The following is a 27,563-nucleotide window of genomic DNA, read 5'->3' on the forward strand; positions in this document are numbered from 1 at the left end:
TATATATATATATATATATCCTTCACCTCCTTTTTGAAGCTATACATATTTCTAATTAAAACATTACGCAAATACCTCCATACAATACATTAAATTACGATGACAATTATTTTAAGCAAGGTTGCAAATATAACATTATTTCAAGTTCCCAAAATGAGAATTAAACATATTGTAATAATTAAGCAGTGGTTTATTGACATGCGACTCTTGTTAGCATTTTCGGGGTGTTACAATCTATATCATGGCGTTCGATGAAGCAAACAATAGTTGCTACTTCTTCAAATCATGCAGAGATAATAGTCGTTCATGAAGCCAGTCGAAAGTGTGTATGATTGAAATCAATGACTCGACACATTTTGCAATTATGTGGTCTTTCTGTGCAAACATAAATTCCAACAATATTGTTTGAAGATAATGCTACTTGCACAACTCAATTAAAGGAAGGATATATCAAAGGAGACCAAACAAAACATATTTCGCCTAAGTTATTTTTCACACATGATCTTCAACAAAATGGTGAGATAAATGTTCAATATTTGTTCGAGTGATAATCTTGCAGATTTTTTCACTAAGACATTGCCAATATCAATATTTGAGAAACCAAGATATAAGATTGAAATACGCCATCTCCAAGATATCAAATAAATTTTTAATCAGGGGTAGTAAAATACGCGCTGTACTCTTTTTTCCTTAACCAAGGTTTTGTCCTATTGGATTTTCCTAGTAAGGTTTTTAATGAGGCAGCACTCAAGACATATTACAAATATGTGTAATCTTTTTCCTTCACTAGGCCTTTTCCCATTGGATTTTTTCTAGTAAGGTTTTAACAAAACACATTATCTATAAACATCTAAGGGGGAGTATTACAAATCCATTTAATTGTGGATATTTCTCTTAATCTATTTTTAACGTAATGTATCTATTTATTGTATTAATTAAATATTTTACTAAACGTATTTGTCAAAGGTTGTAAAGGCATTATTTGTATATCATATAAAAGGATAGTCTTCACCCCTGTGAAATACACACTTAAAAAGAGATTAAATAATACTCTCAACCTAATATTTTCCATTACTATTTGTTTTCCTTTTTTGTATAGTACCATTATTATATATTTTGTTCTCATTTTACCACATAAATATATATTTTCAATTGGATGGATCAAGAGAGCATAAAATAGAATCTCAGCAGCCGCTCCAACTAAAGCAAACCAAATAAATAAGCAGAAAAAAAAGGAAACACAAATAAAGGGAGTGTGCGGTATTTGACTTTTGGTATTCATGTGTAAATCATTGTGGTGGTTATCCTCCTGTGCGGTATTTGGTCCATCCATCACTCCAGGTATTTCCAATCCAGTAAGCTTCGTTCCCACCACTGCTTTCTCAATCGCTTTCTCCGTTTTGCTCCTCTCCCTCTATGATATCTAGGGTTTTATTCTGCTCGCATGGATTGAGCTTTTAGACATTTAAGTAATGAGTTTTTAGAGTTTTAAGGATTCTGCATTCCGCTAGAAAATCATTGATATGTGTATCGCTGTTGCTGATGAGAGTATATGTTCTTCAATTCTCTGTCCGATTGTATAAATGTTGTGCATTTTGTTTGTTGAGGTGAATATGATACGTGAGGAGGTTTATTAATATGGTGAAGTAAATTTTTTGTTGGTATAGTAGATGCTATGGTGAAGTGTAATATACTTTGTGAACAGTACAACCCAAACATGCGGGGAACTAGAATGCTACTTCTTTTTATGCATACATTTGTATTGTATTTTGATATCCTATGATAGTTCATTTGTTTTAAATATGCAAGTGGTTGTTTAGCCTTTCTAAGCTTCATTTACAATTTGTACAGGTCATATTTAGGCCGGACAAATGTAATTTGATACAAGTTTCATTTGTCTAATGCTTTGGAATTGTACGGAAGTTTGATTAACTCTATTGTCACAGGAATTTCACGAAGAGGGTCCAAAAATTAAACAACAAAAGCTCTTTTTAAAAAGGGAAAAATATTGTTGCAAGTGAGATTTGAACACGCAAGCACTAACTCATTAATGATGTCTAAACACACATTCAAGACATCATAAACCACTAGGCTATAACAACCTATTATGCCAAGGGTGTTCAAAATATGTTATTTAATCACTTCCTGTATCATTTTACTTGTATATGCGGTATTTTTTTCCGATGAAGGGTGTCCAATTGGACACCCTAGCATACAGTGGCGTATAAAAGAAGACAAAACTCATTGTTTTTTTCTTCTTGTTGGAATTCATATGTATGGTGAGGACATGCTTCATTCATACACTATGAAAGTTGCATAGTCATGTTTTTGCTTTCTGCAAATTAGGAGCAACAATGCACTTACTCTCATATGTTAAGCTGCCTTGTAATTTAATCCAAATACAAAAGAAAAAAAGTGTCTTAGTGATAGGCAGATTAACGTGCCATATTCAAGGGGAGGTACCATGTTGTATGTTATTCACATATGACATAGTATTGATTGACGGGACTCGTGATGGAGTTAGCAATAGGCTAGAAGTTTGGAAACAATCTCTAGAATCTAAAGGTTTCAAGTTAAGCAAGACTAAAATCGAGTATCTAAAGTGCAAGTTTCAAGGATGTAAACACATGAAGCGAAGGTGGAAGTGAAGATAGATACACATGTCATACCCCAAGAGAGGAAGTTTCAAGTATCTTGGGTCTATGATCCAATTAACAGGGAGATTGATAATGATGTCACATATCGTATTGGAGCGGAGTAGGTGAAATGGAGGTTCACATTTGGGTTATTTTGTGATAAGAATGTGTAACCAAGGTTAAAGGTAAGTTCTACAGTGTAGTGGTTAGACTTATATTATCATATTGGGGCAGAATGTTGGCTAGTCAAGAACGCATACGATCAGAAGATGAAGGTAGCAAAGATGAGGATGCTCAGATGGATGTGTGGGCATACTAGAGGAGATAAGATTATGATCTAGGTTATAAAAGATAAGGTGGGAGTGACCTTCGTGGTAGACAAGACGAGGGAAGCAGTGCTGAGATAGTTCGTGCATGTGAAGAGGAGGTGCACGGATGCACCAGTAAGGCGGTGTGAGAAGTTGACTATAATAGGTTTTAGGAAAGGTAGAGATAGGCAAGAAGAACTTGAGGGAGGTGATTAGATAGGACATGACACATTTTAAGTTATTGAGGATCATAGATAGAATGATATGGAGGTCGAGAATAAGGGTAGAAGGGTGGTAGGTAGTAAGTGTTGTCGTACTTTTATTTGGGAGAGGCAAGGTGTCAATCTCCTCTTCTCCTTATTTAGAGCCCGTTTGGCTTAGCTTAAAAAAGTAGCTTTTTAAAAGTCAAACTTTAGTAACTTTTACGTTAAAAAAATGAAAAGTAGGGGAGTATCTACTTTTAACTTTTAACTTTTTTAAAGTCATTTTAAACTTATTTTAAACTTTGTCAAACACTCCTAAAAGCTAACAATGACTTAAAAGTAGGTTTGACCAACTTTTAGGCCAATCCAAACAGGCTCTTAGTAGTATTAGTTAGTATTCATGTAGTATCTTATTCTTCATTTTTCCTGTTGCGCTAAGGGTCTATCGGAAACACCCTCTCTACCCTACAAAGGTAGGGTAAGGTCTGGTACATCCTACCCTCCCCACACCTCACTTGTGGGATAACACTAGTTATGTCATTGTTGTACAAAAGAAAAAAGGTAAAACATGTAACATAGCACACCACGTGGAAAAGGAATGAAAATATTAGGATACCTTTTTGTAGTGACTGGATGTTCATCGTTGTAATTGATTATCATTTATTGTTATGCAGTTGTTGCTTTGGAAGTCAAGGTCGTGTGAGCATCTTGCAGTATGTGAAAAATCAATTGAATCTTTTTACTAAGAAAACAAAATTACAGATGGCAGGACAGGTGGCTTTCACATCAAGTTTTAAGCTGCTGGACAGTGGACAGCTCTTGAAACAACAACTCTTCATGCCGAAAAGCTCACCTATGTTGATGAACAGGTCTTGTTTCCTGATCTGACCACTTAGATTTCTCTGGATATTTATTTTTTGAGATAAAGGTAACCAGATTTCTATGGATATAGTTGCAAAAGAAGATAAAATTATAAAACATAGCCCAAAGACCATGTCACTCTAAAGCTTCTTTATCCCTTAGAGTTAGTTATGGAGTTTAAATTTCGGCTTCTATGTTTGAATAGACAGGCTTTCCTCTTATTTCCTGTTGCATAGCCATCAATATAATAAGGTCATTCCCATTTTTTTTTAAAAAGAAAGAAATTTTATTTCAGTAATCAGTAATGTCTGATACTCACAATCTATGGCTCAGGGGTTTTTTCTTTGGGAGTTGTAAAATATCTCGCTTTCCATCATCGAGCATTTGGAAGGTCATTACTCCGTACTTAATGAAGTTGGAGAGAAGATCAAAAATGCAAAGTTGCAAGAGTTGCTTTTGCCTCGCTTCTCTTGTTGATGCTGATGCTATAGTAACTTCTGAATGGGTTCCTACCATTGACCATATGCTTCTCATGACCAGCATAGTCCTTACATATATAGCTGGAATAATACCTACTGAAAAAAATTCTCCTTTAGATACTGGAGGAAAGATCCAAAATGGAGATGTGGACCCTGACAGGATGTCCTCTTTGGGTAGGTAAGAATGGTTATTAGACCAGTGCATTTTTTAAGTGGTATTGTTAGTTAACTGAAGGTGCTTTGCAGTCTTTCGACAATGTTTGATCCATGTAACATTTTAATTGTTAGATCTATGTATCACTTTTCATTGTTAATTCTTTTCCATGTTTAACTGCAGTGTGAGGAGAAACAATGATCCCATCAGCATAGAATTTGCATGGGATGTCGTAAAAGAAAAACTGATGAATTCTCTGTCTTCCATAAAACAAGTGGATCTTGGTGCTATTGAATTTGAACAGAACCGTGGAAAACAACCTTCAAATTTGTCCACCCTTGCTCAAGGTCCAAGGTTAAGGCTGTTGTGGGCGTCTTTTCAGTTGCTCAAGAAAGAGGCAGGCACTGTCTCTATCATTGCCTTATTAGATAAAATATCTTGGTGATACTTTAAACTAGATTCATTCACTCATGAAATAAGTGGAGCATAGTGAAACAATTTAGGTACATATGAATGTCTCGTGAAGAAAACAGCATGCACTAGATCCTTCATAATCTTACTGAAAGTACACTTAGGATTCAACCATTCTTAAAAGTGGAGTGGTATACCGGTTTTACTATTCCTCGCAAGCTCTACGATGGACACTTGGAGTGCGGATAACATAACATGGGGGTTGAAAATAGGGTAATACAACATGAATGGGTTTGAGCATTTGGCTTTCATACCTTGTTAAAAAAACACACGTACAGTTGACTCATGAGTCCTACATTGGTTGGGGTATGAGCTAGTCTCTTTACTTTGTATTGGACAATTCTCATCCCATAAGCTAGCTTTTTGGATTAAGGTCTAATGTTCATTTTTCTTAACATGGTAGCAAAGTCCTGTGCATCCCTGTTGTTGGGTTTCCATTGTTGTGCTCCCATGTAATATCATCCACTCTCCAGATGTGGTGTTATAATCTCACATTGATTGAGGATATGAGTTATAGCCTCATGAGCCATCTCTCAGGATTGAGTTAGGCCTAAGGTCCATTTTTTTTTCTGGTTGTCGGGACTTAAGACCAAGGTTAATTTCTTAATATATGGCATTGATGTATAGTTTTGCACTCCTATTGGATGAAGCTTTTTTCTTTTTTATCAATATTTTTGAGTCAGTATTTTGGTGTCCATGATAAGATTTGTGTGGTACTGGGACATTAGTATTTTATGTTTCACATCGGCGTAAGAGAAGATGGAAGAGCAGAAGTGATGGCTTTATAGTTCACTTTTGTTTTTCCTTTCCTTTTCTGTCTTTAATAATGGTCTACACCTTAACAGGTAGATAGTATTTCTGCGAATGCTGTTACCTTCGGCAATGATGACTCTCTGGGCATTTTTAATGATGTCATTCAGAAGTTGTGCCAGCCTTTATGTGTTACTTGGCTTGAAGAGGAACTCGCTCTGCAAAATGGCAAAACTAACACGGTATGACTTGAAATATGTATTTATATTTTGGGAAAGAACATAAGGCTGCAAGTCTGTATTATTTAGATCTTTCTTCTTTCTATTACATTGTCAGGAATGTCTTTCTTCAGCAGTTAATAACTTAAATGGATATGGAGTCCTGACGAACATCATAAAGTCAGGGAAGGAGCATCTATTTGCTGAATTTATTTGTGTTCTTAGCTTTGGTTCTCTCAGGTAAGAAAATCAGCCCTTGCTTCTCTTAGTCGTGAATGTACAATGAACAATGTAGTTCTTGTTCTTATTTTTTTTGTTTGTTTACCTTTTCTTTGGGCTAAGAGCTAGTCGTCACTAACCCTGCTGCCAACAATATTCCTGCTATATTCATGTATGTGTACTTTTAGCAGAATGAGTTGCCTGTATGATTCTTTCATTTCGAACTGTCTGTTGGAGCTTTTGATGTCTTGAAAAAACTTATGAGGTGTTCCTAAATCTCTTTGAACAAATGGCTTGTTGAACTTTGCTTAAAAAAAAGAATTTCACTAGATTCAACAAAGCCATGAATGATTTTTCTGAATGCATAGAAGATACGGCATTACTGGATGTACAATTAGCAGGCAGTAATTTCACTTGGAGGAAAGGGGAAGGCCATGATATAGCTGCTAGACTTGATAGATTCCTGATATCTGAAGAGTGGGAAATCTCTTTTAGAAACATTAAACAATCAGTCCTGCACAAATTCACTTCTGATCACTGTCCTATAGTCCTTGAATGTGGCAACTGGGAGAGGACTAATTCTTTTTTCAAATTTGAGAATTGGTTATGGTTACAGACCAAAAATTTCAACGAAAGAGTTAAAGCTTGGTGGGATCTTGTGCTTGTGTTGGTAAAACAGATACATCTTAGCTTTCAAAATAAAAGCTCTGAAAGTGAAACTTAAAGAATGGAGGAGAACTATCCAGGGTAATTTGGGGTTACAAAAACAAAATATCCTTAGTCAACTGACTGAGTTAGAGGAAATTCAAGATCAAAGGCTATTAACTGGTGATGAGGCATAGCCTTTCTTCTGAGAGAGTATTTAGGCAAGTGGATCCTTTGTCCCCTTTCCCTTTTGTTTTGGCAATGGAGGGTCTTAATGGCAAGTTAAGGACGACCCAAACAAACATGTGGATAAGGGGTTTTCATGCTAAGAGCCGAAGATTGGTGATAGTCAAGGTTTGGCCATCCCATTTTCGGTATGCTGATGACACTCTATTTCCCATTCTCAGTACTTCACATCAACTGGGGTAAAAGCTTTTACCCAGTAAAAGTAAATGAGATACCTGATATCATCAGTTTAGCCAATATTTTGGGGGGTAACGTAGGAGAGCTACCAACTGTATGTCTTGTCATGCCTTTGGGATCTAAGAGTAAATCAAAAGGTATCTGTGTTTTTTAGGATCTTCAAACAGTTTAAAAAAAGAGAGTAGATCAAAGGGAACACTGTTTTGGAGAAATGAGAGAAGAAGCTTGTCAACTGGAAGAGCCAATACCTGTCCCTAGGAGGTAGAGTGACACATGTCAACAATGTTTTAGATGCTTTACCTACTTACATGATGTCCCTGTTCTCCATGCCAGTCAATGATAATGAACAAAGAGTTTTCTCTGGCAAGGTGATACAATATCGAATGTGGAAGAAACCCTAAACTAAGAACAATTAAACAGAAGATAGATAGAATGACACAAGAAAGAAAATTAATTGACAACAATAGCTATAGAAACTAAAACCGTCAATTATGAATCCAAAACAAACACCAATTCTCTTAGACACCCTTAAGAGGAAAAATTCCTCAAACAAGTAATCTTCCTCTAAGATGACCCTCAAGAGGAATGATTCCCAAGAAAGCAATCTCATCAGTATTGTTTAGCAACAAAGGACATAGCCTCAACTCTCACAAGAGTCTCACACAGTTCATCAATCAACATAATCTACCTAATAAAATGACATTATGTAGTATTTATTAGACTAGACTAGGACTAAAGAGTAAAGACTAATAATGGTTATTACAAAAATACCTTTAATGAAATAAGGGCCTTAGTTTTCTTAGTCACGAGGGCATGTGTTATAAGAATAACCTCTTTGTATACATAGCCCCTTTCTCCCTTCTCCCTTGCACTTCCACTTTAGCATGTTATTAAGCTTCATGCCTTCATTCCAAGCACCCTCTAAGCCTCTAAAGTAGCAACTCGACGAAAAGCCTACGAACTCCTTAGCTCGACTTTGATGAAGCTTGCTTGCATCATTCTCCCTTTTTGAAAAAGATTCATCCTCAAATCCAAACCTTGCAAAACCATAGAAAAGATAAACAACAACTAGGATCTCATAGCATGAGGGTTAGCATAAGATACCACAAACCTACCAACATGCCAAGGATGTGATATAACCAAGTATCAACTATTCTAAAAAAAAGGCCTCACATAAAGCGCACACACAGAACTTGGTTATCCCTAAGATCATGAAATAAGATCATAAAAGCACCAATGGTACAACCTCATTAGTTCTAGTAGACATGAAGCACATACGATCCTCAATTTCAAGACAATACCATTTCCAAGGTGGTACGGTACTAACTCACACACTTTAAAAGTGTCACCGGGGGTAAAAGGAAAGCATAGCCTCACATCTTGGTCCAAAATACCCAATCACCCCATTTAATTCCCTCCTCACATAAGATATACCCTCAAACAAGTACGAACATAATCATATGCAAATAGATAATAAAGAAAGGTGTCACACAAAATAACTTCATTCTGAGTGTCCTCATTTGTAATATCACTATTAGATTCAAGAACATCATCAATCACATTATAAGAATTGGAACACTCAAAGAAGTAACCATTTGAAAACAAGCATCATCTTCTTTCTCAACATATCATAGTGGGTTATCATACAAGTTATAGCCCTCAAGACGAGCTACATTACCATCACATATCACACCATTAGAATGATCTCATCAACTTCAAATAAGATATTGTACTTCAAGAGAGAATGATCAATCAATGATGAAGAATTAAAACATGTAATCCCATTCTCAAAAAGACAAATGTCATCTTCCAAGGCAGTTTCAATCATATGACCTCTGTGAGAAGAACGAGTAATAGGATCTTCCACAAGAGATAGGCTCAAAGAGTCCCTCCTTTTCAAATGATCAACTTTATGATATCATCACTAATTTGAGGCTCATTAATCACATGACTAAATTCCTCAATTAGTGGACTAGAATCACAAACAAGTTGATCAAACAAGTTTCACATTACAATGCAATATCATCCAAAACACAAGTATCAACACTAGGTGGACACAAATCGATCTTGCAAGAAGAATCAATTCGGTCATGATAAGATCAACTAGTGTATGAACACTCTCAACAAGGACATTATCAACACATGGAAAAGAATCATTAAGCTCGCATAAAGACAAGCTACCGCTCGCTATGACTGGCAACGGAACCGGGAGGTACCGGTACCGGTTCCGGTCCGTTCCGGTCCGTTACCGGTTCCGTCTCGGTTCCGGATAGTACCGTTTAGATCCGGAATTGTTCCGGTCCGGGAGGGGTAACGGGACGGAAACCGGGATTTACCGGTCCGTCCCGGTCCGGTTAGTCCCGGTTCCGTCCCGGTCCGGTCCTTCAAACTTTTAAAGTGTGAAATTTAAATTTTTATAGTTTTAAAGTTTGAATTTAAATTTTCAAACTTTTAAAGTGTGAAATTTAAATTTTTATAGTTTTAAAGTTTGAATTTAAATTTTCAAACTTTTAAAGTGTGAAATTTAAATTTTTATAGTTTTAAAGTTTGAATTTAAATTTTCAAACTTTTAAAGTGTGAAATTTAAATTTTTATAGTTTTAAAGTTTGAATTTAAATTTTCAAACTTTTAAAATTTAAAGTGTGAAATTTAAATTTTTATAGTTTTAAAGTTTGAATTTAAATTTTCAAACTTTTAAAGTGTGAAATTTAAATTTTTATAGTTTTAAAGTTTGAATTTAAATTTTCAAACTTTTAAAGTGTGAAATTTAAATTTTTATAGTTTTAAAGTTTGAATTTAAATTTTCAAACTTTTAAAGTGTGAAATTTAAATTTTTATAGTTTTAAAGTTTGAATTTAAATTTTCAAACTTTTAAAGTGTGAAATTTAAATTTTTATAGTTTTAAAGTTTGAATTTAAATTTTCAAACTTTTAAAGTGTGAAATTTAAATTTTTATAGTTTTAAAGTTTGAATTTAAATTTTCAAACTTTTAAAGTGTGAAATTTAAATTTTTATAGTTTTAAAGTTTGAATTTAAATTTTCAAACTTTTAAAATTTAAAGTGTGAAATTTAAATTTTTATAGTTTTAAAGTTTGAATTTAAATTTTCAAACTTTTAAAGTGTGAAATTTAAATTTTTATAGTTTTAAAGTTTGAATTTAAATTTTCAAACTTTTAAAGTGTGAAATTTAAATTTTTATAGTTTTAAAGTTTGAATTTAAATTTTCAAACTTTTAAAGTGTGAAATTTAAATTTTTATAGTTTTAAAGTTTGAATTTAAATTTTCAAACTTTTAAAGTGTGAAATTTAAATTTTTATAGTTTTAAAGTTTGAATTTAAATTTTCAAACTTTTAAAGTGTGAAATTTAAATTTTTATAGTTTTAAAGTTTGAATTTAAATTTTCAAACTTTTAAAGTGTGAAATTTAAATTTTTATAGTTTTAAAGTTTGAATTTAAATTTTCAAACTTTTAAAATTTAAAGTGTGAAATTTAAATTTTTATAGTTTTAAAGTTTGAATTTAAATTTTCAAACTTTTAAAGTGTGAAATTTAAATTTTTATAGTTTTAAAGTTTGAATTTAAATTTTCAAACTTTTAAAGTGTGAAATTTAAATTTTTATAGTTTTAAAGTTTGAATTTAAATTTTCAAACTTTTAAAGTGTGAAATTTAAATTTTTATAGTTTTAAAGTTTGAATTTAAATTTTCAAACTTTTAAAGTGTGAAATTTAAATTTTTATAGTTTTAAAGTTTGAATTTAAATTTTCAAACTTTTAAAGTGTGAAATTTAAATTTTTATAGTTTTAAAGTTTGAATTTAAATTTTCAAACTTTTAAAGTGTGAAATTTAAATTTTTATAGTTTTAAAGTTTGAATTTAAATTTTCAAACTTTTAAAATTTAAAGTGTGAAATTTAAATTTTTATAGTTTTAAAGTTTGAATTTAAATTTTCAAACTTTTAAAGTGTGAAATTTAAATTTTTATAGTTTTAAAGTTTGAATTTAAATTTTCAAACTTTTAAAGTGTGAAATTTAAATTTTTATAGTTTTAAAGTTTGAATTTAAATTTTCAAACTTTTAAAGTGTGAAATTTAAATTTTTATAGTTTTAAAGTTTGAATTTAAATTTTCAAACTTTTAAAGTGTGAAATTTAAATTTTTATAGTTTTAAAGTTTGAATTTAAATTTTCAAACTTTTAAAGTGTGAAATTTAAATTTTTATAGTTTTAAAGTTTGAATTTAAATTTTCAAACTTTTAAAGTGTGAAATTTAAATTTTTATAGTTTTAAAGTTTGAATTTAAATTTTCAAACTTTTAAAATTTAAAGTGTGAAATTTAAATTTTTATAGTTTTAAAGTTTGAATTTAAATTTTCAAACTTTTAAAGTGTGAAATTTAAATTTTTATAGTTTTAAAGTTTGAATTTAAATTTTCAAACTTTTAAAGTGTGAAATTTAAATTTTTATAGTTTTAAAGTTTGAATTTAAATTTTCAAACTTTTAAAGTGTGAAATTTAAATTTTTATAGTTTTAAAGTTTGAATTTAAATTTTCAAACTTTTAAAGTGTGAAATTTAAATTTTTATAGTTTTAAAGTTTGAATTTAAATTTTCAAACTTTTAAAGTGTGAAATTTAAATTTTTATAGTTTTAAAGTTTGAATTTAAATTTTCAAACTTTTAAAGTGTGAAATTTAAATTTTTATAGTTTTAAAGTTTGAATTTAAATTTTCAAACTTTTAAAATTTAAAGTGTGAAATTTAAATTTTTATAGTTTTAAAGTTTGAATTTAAATTTTCAAACTTTTAAAGTGTGAAATTTAAATTTTTATAGTTTTAAAGTTTGAATTTAAATTTTCAAACTTTTAAAGTGTGAAATTTAAATTTTTATAGTTTTAAAGTTTGAATTTAAATTTTCAAACTTTTAAAGTGTGAAATTTAAATTTTTATAGTTTTAAAGTTTGAATTTAAATTTTCAAACTTTTAAAGTGTGAAATTTAAATTTTTATAGTTTTAAAGTTTGAATTTAAATTTTCAAACTTTTAAAGTGTGAAATTTAAATTTTTATAGTTTTAAAGTTTGAATTTAAATTTTCAAACTTTTAAAGTGTGAAATTTAAATTTTTATAGTTTTAAAGTTTGAATTTAAATTTTCAAACTTTTAAAATTTAAAGTGTGAAATTTAAATTTTTATAGTTTTAAAGTTTGAATTTAAATTTTCAAACTTTTAAAGTGTGAAATTTAAATTTTTATAGTTTTAAAGTTTGAATTTAAATTTTCAAACTTTTAAAGTGTGAAATTTAAATTTTTATAGTTTTAAAGTTTGAATTTAAATTTTCAAACTTTTAAAGTGTGAAATTTAAATTTTTATAGTTTTAAAGTTTGAATTTAAATTTTCAAACTTTTAAAGTGTGAAATTTAAATTTTTATAGTTTTAAAGTTTGAATTTAAATTTTCAAACTTTTAAAGTGTGAAATTTAAATTTTTATAGTTTTAAAGTTTGAATTTAAATTTTCAAACTTTTAAAGTGTGAAATTTAAATTTTTATAGTTTTAAAGTTTGAATTTAAATTTTCAAACTTTTAAAATTTAAAGTGTGAAATTTAAATTTTTATAGTTTTAAAGTTTGAATTTAAATTTTCAAACTTTTAAAGTGTGAAATTTAAATTTTTATAGTTTTAAAGTTTGAATTTAAATTTTCAAACTTTTAAAGTGTGAAATTTAAATTTTTATAGTTTTAAAGTTTGAATTTAAATTTTCAAACTTTTAAAGTGTGAAATTTAAATTTTTATAGTTTTAAAGTTTGAATTTAAATTTTCAAACTTTTAAAGTGTGAAATTTAAATTTTTATAGTTTTAAAGTTTGAATTTAAATTTTCAAACTTTTAAAGTGTGAAATTTAAATTTTTATAGTTTTAAAGTTTGAATTTAAATTTTCAAACTTTTAAAGTGTGAAATTTAAATTTTTATAGTTTTAAAGTTTGAATTTAAATTTTCAAACTTTTAAAATTTAAAGTGTGAAATTTAAATTTTTATAGTTTTATAGTTTTAAAGTTTATAATTTAAATTTAAATTTTCAAACTTTTAAAGTGTGAAATTTAAATTTTTATAGTTTTATAGTTTTAAAGTTTATAATTTAAATTTAAATTTTCAAACTTTTAAAGTGTGAAATTTAAATTTTTATAGTTTTATAGTTTTAAAGTTTATAATTTAAATTTAAATTTTCAAACTTTTAAAGTGTGAAATTTAAATTTTTATAGTTTTATAGTTTTAAAGTTTATAATTTAAATTTAAATTTTCAAACTTTTAAAGGGTGAAATTTAAACTTTTATAGTTTTAAAGTTTGAATTTAAATTTTCAAACTTTTAAAATTTGAAGTGTGAAATTTAAATTTTTATAGTTTTATAGTTTTAAAGTTTATAATTTAAATTTAAATTTTCAAACTTTTAAGTGTGAAATTTAAATTTTTATAGTTTTATAGTTTTAAAGTTTATAATTTAAATTTAAATTTTCAAACTTTTAAGTGTGAAATTTAAATTTTTATAGTTTTATAGTTTTAAAGTTTATAATTTAAATTTAAATTTTCAAACTTTTAAGTGTGAAATTTAAATTTTTATAGTTTTATAGTTTTAAAGTTTATAATTTAAATTTAAATTTTCAAACTTTTAAGTGTGAAATTTAAATTTTTATAGTTTTATAGTTTTAAAGTTTATAATTTAAATTTAAATTTTCAAACTTTTAAGTGTGAAATTTAAATTTTTATAGTTTTATAGTTTTAAAGTTTATAATTTAAATTTAAATTTTCAAACTTTTAAAGGGTGAAATTTAAACTTTTATAGTTTTAAAGTTTGATTTTAAATTTTCAAACTTTTAAATTGTGAAATTTAAACTTTTATACTTTTAAAAGTTTGAAAGTTTGTATTTAAAACTTTAAAAGTATAAATTTTTAAGTGTAATGTTCCTAATTTTTTAATTTTAATAAAAAAATTATAATTTTAACGGTTGGACCCGGTTTCCGGTCCGGTCCGGTCCGGTCCGTTACCGGTCCGTTACCGGTCCGGGACGGGTACACGGATTTTTTTCCGGAATTACCGGTTCCGGTCCGTCCCGGTTCCGGTTCGGTTCCGGCCCGTGGTGCCCGGTTCCGTTCCGGTTCCGGAACGTCCCGGTCCGGTAGTTCCGTTACCGGTTCCGTTGCCACCCTTACCGCTCGCACTTTGTTCATTCAATATGTGTAAGTGTTAAGTTAAACTATTGTACCTTGAAGTTTCAGAAGAAGCATTTTCTTTACCTTGGGGTGAAATTCCCCTCAATATGTTGGAAAATACTTCAAGCTGGCTGCTCAATGAGACTATCATAATCTTCTCATTATTAAGAGTAGGCTCCTTGATTAATGCTTGCATTCCTCCATCCGAGGGTCTTGTACCTACACAAGAATCCATACTATGAGAAGGACAAACAAGAAGGTTAGATTGGTTCTGTGGCAACTCGCTCACTGAAGTAGGTGAACGAGAAGTTTCCCCGTTTGTCGACGACATACTTGTACCATTCTCACTCCTTCAGAACCCAATGCTCGCCAAACCAATTAGCTCCCAGACATAATTGACTTATCTTTACGTAGACGGGGAGGTACACTCAAAAGTTCATCGGGTGTGGTCTCTAAAATAGTGTGAATAACTTGTCAAGAAGAAAAAAAGTATAGTAGAATGAATAACTTTTACTTTGGCAGAATTATTGCAGTGGATTTCAAGCAAGACAGTAGGATCTATGCAGAATTGCATTCCAGTTGCCAAGTGGTTGACTAAAAATATGTTGTCTTTATTGACTGATGAGACACTTAACAGATTTGAATATTCATGATCATAATTGAAGTATGTGCAGACTTTATTAGTCCTTCCAACTTGTCACCTTAGCAGCAGTAAAGTGTAGCTAAAACTGAAACAGAACCAAAGTTGTGGCCTATTACTGCTTCGTATGTTCTCCTTGCAGTTGGTATTGTTTGATGTCCCTGTGGAGTTTGGATTCCCAACCAAAAAAAAATTTATCCCAAAAATGTCTTAATGTTCTCTATTGTCTATCATGGCAGGAAACCTGGCTTTTATAATGATAGCTTGTTTATGGAGCACGGAGTTTCTGTACTGGAGGATTTGGTTATAATGTTGGCAGATGGGATTGCAAGTATGTATTTGGAGCTTATATCTGTTGATAGTAGTATGTCAAATGAAATGAACAACCTTGGGTTGAGTTTATGTACATTGTCAACCCGAGCACTTCAGAAATTACGCAATGAGGTATTAAACTTCTCCCTGGCTACAAACACATTCTTTTATTTGTTAATCATTGACCCTCTTTGTATATATACACAATTTATCTTCACTTGGAATTGTATTTTCTCTTTCTTATATATTCTTCTCCATCTGCACCTAAAGGGTGTGCCTAGTGGTCAAGGAAGTGAGTTGTAAATCTATGTTATCAGGGCTTAAATTCCAGCAGATACAAAAAACTAGATGATTTCTCCTATTTGCCTAAGCCTTGGTAGGTAGAATTACGTGGTACCTATGTTGGTGGGAGGTAGCAGGAGTTCGGTGGATGAAAATAAGGATTAATTAAAGTTTCACATGTCACCTCCAATTCTTCTTCTTCTTCTTCTTAAAAAAAAAACATATCAACTCCAGTTACTTTCACTGCTTGAATTTCTGGGATTTTCGACGGAGGAAGTGGTAGAAAAGCCTTCGGAAATAAGATTTTTTTGACAGCTTTGGAAAGGTTGGAAATCAACTCGCTTGAATGAATTTTCAGTGGAAATAAGATGCCGTCGGTACTTCCCTAAGGCCTTCCATCGGTAAATATTCCCGACGAATTTTGATGCCCTGCTCATCAGTCTATTAAAATATTATTTTCCATTCGATAGCAAGTGGTCCAAAAAAACAAAAAATAATACTTCCTTTGTTTCAATTTGTTTGTTTGGTTTTGACTTGACATTGAGTTAAAATAAAGTAGGCTTTTGAATCTTGTGGTCTTAAACTAAAGATATATAGAATGTAGCAAAGTTTCCTTTAATCTCGTGGTCGTAAACATGTCATGTGGAAAGTTGAAATTAAAGAGTAGCAAAAAAGGAAAAAGACATTCTTTTTGAAACGGACTAAAAAGAAAAGTAAAACAAATTGAACCTGAGGAAGTAATATTGTTCTACCTTTTCGATTGACAGGCTATCTCAAAGTTAATTGAACAATGTTAGATGTGCTTTGGGTGTGTTTTATGTCATGCTTGTTTGTTGAAATTTACAGGTTGTATGGTAGCCTTCAAAATAATAGTGTACTACAATGCAATTTCTGGATTTTCCAGTTAAAGCCGTTGAAAAAGGTAAAATAAAATTCCAAAATTGATTCTTTTTTACGGTGTAGCCATCAGAAGTGCATAACTTTTTTCCGGAATGCAACACTTCCAGCGCCCCTGTCGTCAGACAAGCAAAATATTACTCCCTCCATTTAGCTTACATGTTTTGTTATTTGGGTTTGTGTGATGTTTTGATTTTATTTTCTATATCAAATGATACTCTTGTAAAATCACAAATGTTTTGAAGTCTAAAGCTATAAGCCAGCGGCTGTATCAGAGGACATGCATTTTGCAATTGATAACATATTGATCTAGTGATGAATAATTGCATTTTGAAATGTTTTAACAGGCTGCTATGAACCAATGGTTGCATCAGAACATGGAAGCAGTTGTCTCCATGTATGAAGATCGGTTTGACTTGTACACATTTCAACACCAGCTTATCGAGGAATCTAGCAAGAGCAAAGTTCAAAATGATAATTGGTGGAAGAAGCTTAGAGTGATGAGTACTCAGCCTGTTTTATCTCAATTAAGTACTATTTTGATCAACCAAATCTCCATACCTGTTAAACGCACCAAGGAACTTAGGGCCTTGACTGGATGGTAAGTAGAAGCCTTCATTCTCATTCTTTTTTTTTAATTATGTATTTCAATTTTGGTTTTCTTCTTGTGATGCCCTGGGACTTGGGATCTTCTTGGGTGATTGTCAAGGTTCGTAGTTGTGGGTGATTTAGGTAATTTTTGGACTTTAGTCCATTAATTGTGATACTTGAGTCACGATGTTAGAACTGTAATTCTACAACTAACCTTTAAAGTTTTTGATTAAGTAGAATATTAACTTAATTCCCAATGTTGGAACTGCTATACAACAACAACATACCCTTGTGGGGTCTGGGGAGGATAGAGTGTACGCTGACCTTACCCCTTCATGGATGATGGATGATGGAACTGAGATGTCTTTAATAAATACAAATCTATAAGATAATGTAGTGACAGTATATAGGGGAAATGCATGATTGTGTACCTAGAGAGTTACATTGATAATTGGGGACACTAAGTGGACAGAATTGCAATGATAATCTAAGGACATGACATGATAGTAAGGTTCAGGACACTTGCTCTACTGCTGACCAGTTAGGGAATTGTTGGTAAAAATAATGGCTGTTGTTTGTTTTTATTTTCTTAAGAGATGTTGATAAGAATCAACTTACTTTAAAAAAGAAGGAAATAATGCGAAAACAAAAATATGAAGATCAAAGATGAGCAAAAATCGAGAAATAAATTCCCACATCTCGAAAGTAATTACTAAGAACCCTATTGTTTGTGGTAGACCTAATTAGTGGATCAGGGCCAATCATGTTTACTAGCAGCTTCAATTCAAGAACTTAGATGAAAGTGATCTTAATTGAGACAATAATTAGTATAGGACAATTACTTTCTTCAATTAATTGCGTAAGAACCATAGATATCATGCACAAATTAATCTTACCTCTCAAAATAAATACTCCCTCCGCGCACTTTTAATTGTCATGGTTTTCTTTTTTAAAGTCAAACAATAAGAACTTTGACTAATATTTTATGATGTATTTTTTCATCATATTGATATGCAAAAAATTGCAATTTATAGTACTTTTCGTATAGTTTTTGAATATCTAATTTTTTTGTTTAAAATATCAAATTAATGTAATCTAATTTAACTTTGAAAATTAGTCAAATTAACAAGTGGACGGAGGGAGTAGTTCTTATAAGGTTGGATGATAAACTCCAAGTAGCCAATATACAAACATGTAAAGAAAATAACTCTCAATAATATTAATAAGGGAAAAAGGACAAATATACCCCTGAACTATTGTAAATGGTATGCAGATACCCTCCGTCATATTTTTGAGACATTGGTGCCCTGCCATCCAAAAACTAGAGCATATATGCCCTTCACTCTAACGGAAGACTAAATAGGGACACGTGGCGCAATCTTATTCGTCAATAAATGTCAGATCAGTGGATAAGATTTTAACACTCCGTTAGTATAAAGGGTATATATACTCTAGTTTTTGGACGGCAGGGGCACCAATGTCCCAAAAGTATGACGAAGGGTATCATGCCCTTCACTCTAACGGAAGACTAAATAGGGACACGTGGCGCAATCTTATTCGTCAATAAATGTCAGATCAGTGGATAAGATTTTAACACTCCGTTAGTATAAAGGGTATATATACTCTAGTTTTTGGACGGCAGGGGCACCAATGTCCCAAAAGTATGACGGAGGGTATTTGAATATCATTTACGATAGTTTGGGGGTATATTTGTCCTTTTTCCCTATTAATAATAATGCTGTGCTTAAAAAGCAAAGGTAATGCCCCTATATATAGGGCCCAATGTGTACCTCTCTCCCAGACACCATGAAATTCAAATTCTACTTTTACGGAAATAAGTAGTAAAATCTAACTAGGAAACTTTAAACTAAGAAACATAAAACTAGGAAAACAAGTAGAAACTAATGTCACACTTCTTCCCAAAACTACCTAACAAAATAAGGGAAGTGTCAATTTTAGAAACAAAAACCACACTCCTAAGCAGCCCCTTTTGGGCGTGATTCTCAGCCCATTTTTCGGAAGAATTTTCAGCTCTTTTGGAGCTCCATGTGGGCCCCAATCTTCCTCCTCTTGGACTTAGGCTTGGATCATAAAATATGTAAAGCACTTAGAGGCTTGGATCATAAAATATGTAAAACACTTGGCCCACTCTTCGCCATAATTCTTGGGCTCTTCTTCCACGATAAGTATCTTAAATCATTGAAGGCCATCAACCTTGTCTTGCATTTTATTAGCTTGAGACCTTGATGCCGGTCTTCTTAGGGCTTCTATAGCTTCACCCTTTTCCGTGGAGCTATCAGATGTGGTGTCAAGATTTATATTGTTGAGCCCCATGAAATAATGAGAATCTTTGTTATTAGACAAATATATGTTTGTTGATGCTTTTATGTTTTAAATATCATATGCAGTTCGAATTGCCTGAAAGATTGGAAGTTCTAATGCTGTTTATTGAGATTTGGTCTTGTATTGCGAGAAGTTGTCTCACATATTCTGGTTTTTGGATGGGTATAGTTAGTTGGTTTTATTACACGACTGATTATATTGGCACCTCAAGCCTCTGAAGCCTTAACAGTTAACGGACTTTTAAGTCTTATAACTTGTACAAAAATACGCCGTATAACCATTATCATTAGATTCTCTTGTTACTGATGACCACATCATACATTCATACACCAAAACATGTTTGAATGATCTTGTCAGTGCACTGTCTTTGTATGTGTTGGCATTCGCAAGCCCAGAATATAATTTACTTACTGTCGTTGTCTTGCTTTACCCTTTCAGGAGATATTACTACAGTCTTCTCCTTGAATTGGCTGATATTGCAATGCCGTTGGTAAGAACTGTCATTTCTAGGCTGAGCGATGCTATCTCATTTTTTCTGGTTAGCTTGATAGGGCGGTCTTTGGGACTTATCTATACTGGGATAAGGCAATCCCTGCGATGGAAGTAAGAACTAGTAGTAGTCAGTTCCTTTTTCCATTCACTACAAAATTTTCTTCATTGTTTATAGATGCATGAGAGAATGCTTCAATTCTTTTTAGGTGCCCATTTAAACATTCCCTTTTTAATTTCTTACTTTTTGTTTCCCAGTACTGGTTACTGTTGAAGTAACGTCCTAAAAGTTACTCTTCTTTTTGAAGTTTATTTTGTGACTGTTATCTTGTAGTATATTATTGTATGAACCCAAAGTATTCAAAGCGAATTCCTGTAAAACTACTATTAGTAATAATTACGGAAAGTTGAGTCAAGTGATAGACCAGACGCCCATATTTTTTCTATTATATAGAAGAGCCATGGAAGGACGATCATGGCTATGAAGAGTTGTACAATATGCAATTTAAATTATAGTATTGTACTATGTACTTAGCCTTATCTTATTCCCTCACCAATAGCCTCTAAACATGTGTAACAATGTGGACTCATTCTCTGTATATCATTACAATTTTACTATCTATTATAAATTTTAAATGCTTAAACATTATCAACTTCATTCATATTTTGTGCACCCCATTTATTATTCAATCTTCACTATATTTTTTACATGCCCTATATTCAATCCTCACAATTTAAAATCAAGTTAGCTTTTTCAATAGTACAATTTTAAAAATGTTTTTAACTATAGAAATATTTTTTTAGTAATTTTAGAACTCAAATTTTCATTTTTTTTAAAACAGTAAAATGCGATTTTTATTACTCTCATCATTCTTAAATACTTGTCATAATTTTCTTTTTGAAAGCCAAAGTATGCAAATTTTGATAAATTTACCAATTAATTCTCAATACTACTATCCTCTTGTCTCAATTAAGAAGGGAAATTAACTTCTTTTTAAGCAAATTATCTTTTTTTTTAAAAAATATTAATAAATTTCACAAACAAATTATATTGAAAAATTTAAATTTCAAAATTATTTTATATGTAGCTGTAATTCATAAAAAGAAAAAGATTATTAAAATACTTATCAATTGAATCAAGATAGAAAACTTACAAACATAACTTATGCTTTAAAACTATACGTAATATCTTTCACTAAAGACATAAATGACACAAATACTCAAATTTTTATCATACTAAAAAAGTAAAAATATTGTTAAAAAAAATATTATTTTCTTCTTTAAGATGGACAAAATAAATGTAATTTTATCCGAATTTTTGTTATTTTGTTATATACAAAAAAAACTGAATGGAACTGTGGTTGTGCGAGTTAGATATAATATTTTAATATTATTTAATAAAACAAATTTATGACTTGACTTTATATATTAATAGCCCATTAAACTTGTCACTATCAAACTATGGCTTGTTCCGATGGAGCATCTAAACACATGGTATTCATTTCACACATTTTTTGTTCAAATTTTGAAAAAAAACAAACTGTGTGTGCGGTTACAAACGCTTATTAGATAGTTATGTTAACCACATTAAACATGTCATCTCATTTAATTATCTACATCCATCTAATAAGAACATGCTTGAGATTTACCCTTTTTGATATGAGTCGAATACATAAAATTAAACGAGATGACATATTTTATATCCAACATATGTTTGTTATTTAATTTAATGTATATTTCTAATATAATGTTGAAATGAATATTAGATTACGTATTCTTTTAATATTAGTCGTGATAACTTATATAAGTTATTTTTTAATTTTATAAAAAAAAATACTTTCAAAGTGTAATGCCCATTATTACTCTTTAATTTATTTATATGAAAATATCAAAAAATAATTTATTGTTTAAACATATGATTGATTACGTATAAATACAATTTAAGGCCGTAATGTTGGGCCCGTTAACGGGCCTTTTCATATCTAGTATATATATATAGTATTAAGAATGGCCATGCACCACCATCATAGAATCAAGAAATAGCTCTCAATCTGTCAATTCTTACTATGTTTGGATCTGATAAGTTTATCCGTGACCGTGTTGAGTCAAATTAAGCCACTCCTAGATGAAAAGAAAAAAATCCAAAAGATGTAAAAGCAAAAGTTGTGAAAGATAGTCTTTGTGCTGTGTCCCTACCATGTTTTACTCTTGCAATTTCTTTTCCTAAGAATCTTCTTATACCTTAATTAATTCACACAATAGTTCATAGTGTTTTTACTTTGCATAAAGTAACCTTTCCCACTTTCCCTTCCCGGGTGAGGGTGGGGGTGGGGGTGAGGGGGTTAGTTGTAAGAGGAAAGTGCAAATACTGGATGGGGAAGTTGGGTGGTCAAATAATTACTTTTAAACATTCTTATTTAGAGGGAGAGGAACTCCACAAATGTTTTAATTAAGTGTTTGGTAGGGATTTTTTTACTTTTCTATGTTTGGTTAGGGAAAAAAGTTCTTTAAAAATGAGGAAAATGATTTCTCTAATGGAAGTATGAAAAATAAGTTGCATAAGTGACATTCGAAATTTATTGTCTCCATCCAATCTCTCCATCCCTGACCCTAACCGGCTAACCCCTTGACCATCCCACCCCTTGCCACCCAAGAATCCCCATTTTCCATCCCATTGCGCCTTCATAGTGTTTTACTAGATAACATAAAAATGTTCTTCGAATAATATTTACTGCTTACTTATCAAACACTAGAAAATAAGTAAGAATCCACTTATTTTTCAAGATAATATTTTCTAGGAAATTATTTTCCAAGATTCATGCACTTAAAATCACAGAGTCTATATTTTTACCCGTTACTATGAGTTTATAATCTATCGCGGTATCTTTTGGTGTGGATAAGTTAATGTGATTTTCTTGATTCATGGTGGTCAAACACATTTAAAATGGTTAAAAAACTTAAACTAGGATATATTTTACCCTTCTTTCTCAGAGCATGTGAAATGATTGAAAGACTTTTATATGTTATTTCACCTTTTTATACAAATAAAAAATGTGTGGTGGTTAAGTTGTGGCTATCAATCAACTTCAATTGATTGTTATTACTTTTACAAATCCTTCTGATCGCACTATGTGTTGTGACATAAGATTTGTGAATAATATGAGAATACTTACAAGAAAACGCATTTTCCTACTCCTCTGAATTTGCTTAATATGTGTCAGTATCACATTAGGGAGGGAGAAGTCGACAAAATTAAAAGTAGGATCCTAATTTGAGATACAAAAACAGAAAATTAGGCATGTTTTGGGGAAGTTGATGAGGCATCATTATCCAAGAAATAGATATGCAATATGTTTGAAAACACTCCTAAACTTGACGTGAATTATTAGTTTTATCTCCGAGTTATTGACATACTTGACTAACTAAACTTAAATATACCCCGATCTTGCAACATGAGTGAAATACACCCCTAAATTCTTGTCAAGTTTAGTGGTGTTTTCAACACTTCACTTAGCTTTTTATTAAGAGTCAATATGCTGGAGTCCGGAGCCAAAAGGGCAAAAAAAATTGTCAAAAATTCCAAAAGGGCACATCATATTTTTTAAAACCAAAACGGCAAAATCGCTCCTGCCGGAGCGATTTTCCTCTAACACATATTAACGCCGTGTACTCCGTTAAAATAAAATCGCTGCCAGGGCAGCGATTTTTGTCCAATTTTTTTTTCACTAAAATCGCTGGCACAACAACAATTTTTTAACTCTAATTTTTTTTCCTCCAACTAATATCGCTGCTATGGCAGCGTTTTCATAAAAATAAAATTTGGCAGCTTTTTTTAAAAACTTTTTTTTGGAAAATCGCTGCCTTGGCAGCATTTTCCTTAATTTTTTTGAAAATCTTTTCTTAATTTTTCTTTTTAAGTTTTATGAAAGAACAATTATTTTAAAAAAAATTGCTGACAGGGAGCCTGATTCCACCCAAAATTTTGGACTCGATGTAGAAATCATCAAAATGAGGCACGAACTTTAATCGGTGTCGAATTAGACTGCCTTTTCAGCGATTTTTGTTAAAAAATTATTTTTTAATAAAAACGCTGCCTTGTTTTCAAAACGAAATTTTTTTTTAAGAAAAACGATTTTAAAAAAATAAAAATTGAAGAGAAACGAATTTTAAGAAATTTTTTTTTTTTAACTAAAAAGCTGCCAACGCAGCAATTTTCAGCCATTGGTAGCTTTTTTATAAAATATATATATATATATCTTGAAATCGCTGCTGGTGGAACTAGTTTTTTTTAAAAAAAAAATCGCTGCCTTGGCAACGATTTTTGTAGAAATATTCTTTTATTTTATTTTATTTTTTGAAATTTCTATCAACTAGTCAACATATCTGATGGTAAAAATTTTATTTTATTTTTAAATCGCTGCCCGTGCAGCGTTTTTGTTATTTTCTTTAAAAAAAAAAAAAGTTTATTTTTATAAAAACGCTGCCATAGCAGCAATTTTCATTTTTTTAAAAGAAAATCGCAAAAACGCTGCACGGGCAGCGATTTTTAAAATAAAATAAAATTTTACCATCAGATGTTGACTAGTTGACAGAAATTTCAAAAAAAAAAAAAAAAAAAAGAATATTACTACAAAAATCGCTGCCAAGGCAGCGATTTTTTTTAAAATAAAAAACTAGTTCCACCAAAATCGCTGCCAAGGTAGCGATTTCTAGATATATATATATTTTTTATACAGAAGCTGCCAAATGGCTGCCTTGGCAGCTTTTTAGTTAAATTTTTTTCTTTTTTTAAAATTCGTTTCTCTTCAATTTTTATTTTTTTAAAAATCTTTTTTCTTAAAAAAAAAGTTCGTTTTGAAAACAAGGCAGCGTTTTTATTAAAAAATAATTTTTTTAACAAAAATCGCTGAAAAGGCAGCCTAATTCGACACCGATTAAAGTTCGTGCTTCATTTTGATGATTTCTACGTCGAGTCCAAATTTTTGGGTGGAATCAGGCTCCCTGTCAGCAATTTTTTTTAAAAATAATTGTTTTTTCATAAAACTTAAAAAGAAAAATTAAGAAAAGATTTTCAAAAAAAAATAATTAAGGAAAACGCTGCCAAGGCAGCGATTTTCAAAAAAAAGTTTTTACAAAAAAGCTGCCAAATTATTTTTTTCTATGAAAACGCTGCCATAGCAGCGATATTAGTTGGAGGAAAAAAAAATTAGAGTTAAAAAATCGCTGCTGTGCCAGCGATTTTAGTGAAAAAAAAAAAAAAGAATTGGACAAAAATCGCTGCCCTGGCAGCGATTTTATTTTAACGGAGTACACGGCGTTAATATGTGTCAGAGGCAAATCGCTCCGGTAGGAGCGATTTTGCCGTTTTGGTTTTAAAAAAATATGATGTGCCCTTTTGAAATTTTTGACAATTTTTTTTGCCCTTTTGACTCCGGACTCCAATATGCTGCTACTACACGAATTTGAGATTACCTGCTATGTTATCTAAGTTTAATTGGTCAAGTAAAATGGCATTTTTAAGATTGTCAATAGTTTAAGGACAAAACTAATAATTCACGCCAAGTTCAGAGGTGTTTTCAATACTGTACTCTTTTTTCTTTCTAAATTGGGATATTTATGAAGGACTAATTATTAAGCAATTAGGATGTGATGATATAAGAATTCAATTATATGTTGGTGAAGTATGGACCACGATATGAGTAATAATTAGTGTTGTGGTGCATGCAGCTTTGACAAGGATAGATTTGAGGCCGCGTGCTGGATTGCTTAGCCTCATATCCCTACACATAAAGGCCTCTATCTATGATCATCAACCTCATAAGCATGCATGCAAGATTTGAAAGAATAGGCAGGGAGATCTTCTTTTTATGGATTCTTAATATTTTAAGTGTACGATCCATCGACATAACTGAAGTTTAAGATATTAGAGAAAATACGTTTCCAATCACTTTATTACTCAATCTTTTGATTCCTTTTTTAAGAGCTAATCACGTGAAGAATATTTTTGATGCAATGGATGGTGGAAAGCCTTGAAATCAGAACTTCTAGCTAGTTGCTATAATACCATGTGGAATTTTGAGATCACTTATTTAAAAGCTTAAGCTATAAGAGATAGTTCACTTTTATTTGATTATTTATATCTCCAATATTTATTCGTGAGATATGTTTATGACTTATGTTATACTTAAAATAAAAAGGGAAAAAATCCCAAACTTTTCCAAGCGAATGACCTAATAAAACATTTTACGAACCTCCTTTGGCAACATGTTGGAAGCTTTCCTTGTGTTAATCAATTAGTAGACTAATTAATAGGATTCAACTATACATGCATAACTTTTATATATATGATTGATCAACCCTTGGTCCAACTAAAGAAGAAAGAAACTCAAGATGAGCTCCTTTAAATGTGACTAATATTGCATATGTGTGGCCTATTGATATGGATATGTATCCCCCCAACAACACACACATGCACTAAAACAACAAACAAAAGAGAAAAAGAAAAAGGAAAAGAAAAAGATAAGTGATGAAGCTTTAGATCATGAAGTGCCATTATCAACTTTATGGGGACAGACAAAATGGTTCCCCTCTACACCCCCACGAACTCCCCCAGTTTTGAGTCGACACGAATCTAGGATTTCTAGAATACTGAACTCTAATATATTAGGTAAATAATTCAAACATTCAATCAAGTATATCATTTAACTTACTTGTAGCATGAGTGTCAACAAATAATATTATGTCAACTTTTAAAATATATATTCATAAAATATCTAGTTTTACATAGCGGATTCACGTCTTTATATTTTAGCCTATAAATTCGCCCCTGAATTCTTAGGACTTATACCTTTACGTAGTGTAAATATTTTAGTACCATCAAGTCATTTTTATATGTTGTAATTAGGTAACTTGTCTTAATTTAAAATTACAAATTCCACATTATTTTTTTGTTGTTGTTGATATTCTTCAAATGATATGAGTGTATTTTTCTTAAAATATATTTGTAGAACTGAAATTCTTAGTAAAAAATAATGGACTATTGCATATTATCTTACTTATAAGGAAGTCAAGTGAGAGATGTTACTTAAAATATCAATACTAACAAAAAAATTAAAATTAGCTATAAACTTTATCGCTTGTTTGTTGATGTTTCGCTCGTAGCTAAAGTCATCTAATCTAACACCATTGAAACACTATGAGAATAAAAAAAAAACTCAGGTTTGACTAATCATAATACAATTGTCTTTAACCCCATTTTTATAAATTTAATTGTTGTTGCATTGTATCAATCTTTTCGGTAAACAGTGCAATTCATTAGGTGTGAATGATATTTTTCTTATCAATACTATAGAAATCTAACACTTGAAAATATTCTTATGCTTTATTCTTTCGAAGGTAAGAAAAAAGATAAAACTTAATAAGCGGATTATTCATTTAGATTTTTCAGGTA

The 27,563-nt window shown here is 30.8% G+C and overlaps 1 protein-coding gene across 5 annotated transcripts; it reads left to right on the plus strand.

Moving 5' to 3' along the window:
* The first annotated feature begins 1,188 nt into the window (after positions 1 to 1,188).
* On the plus strand, positions 1,189 to 20,535 carry LOC102594307 (uncharacterized). Of its 5 annotated transcripts, none has more exons than XM_015303863.1 (9): positions 1,189 to 1,355; positions 3,822 to 4,016; positions 4,342 to 4,665; positions 4,825 to 5,038; positions 5,958 to 6,104; positions 6,199 to 6,320; positions 15,439 to 15,643; positions 17,038 to 17,291; positions 20,063 to 20,535. In XM_015303863.1, exons 2-9 carry the CDS (start codon positions 3,910 to 3,912, stop codon positions 20,229 to 20,231), a joined length of 1,542 nt encoding a protein of 513 aa, XP_015159349.1. In that variant the 5' UTR covers positions 1,189 to 1,355; positions 3,822 to 3,909; the 3' UTR covers positions 20,232 to 20,535. The 5 variants fall into 5 exon arrangements, 4 of the variants coding, with proteins under 4 accessions (XP_015159349.1, XP_006364267.1, XP_015159350.1 ...); XM_006364205.2 differs by having other exon boundaries at positions 1,189 to 1,341; XM_015303864.1 differs by having other exon boundaries at positions 1,189 to 1,341; positions 3,910 to 4,016.
* The last annotated feature ends 7,028 nt before the right edge of the window (positions 20,536 to 27,563 follow it).

This window comes from Solanum tuberosum, unplaced genomic scaffold, assembly GCF_000226075.1.
Source record: "Solanum tuberosum cultivar DM 1-3 516 R44 unplaced genomic scaffold, SolTub_3.0 scf00475, whole genome shotgun sequence".
Taxonomy (NCBI): domain Eukaryota; kingdom Viridiplantae; phylum Streptophyta; class Magnoliopsida; order Solanales; family Solanaceae; genus Solanum; species Solanum tuberosum.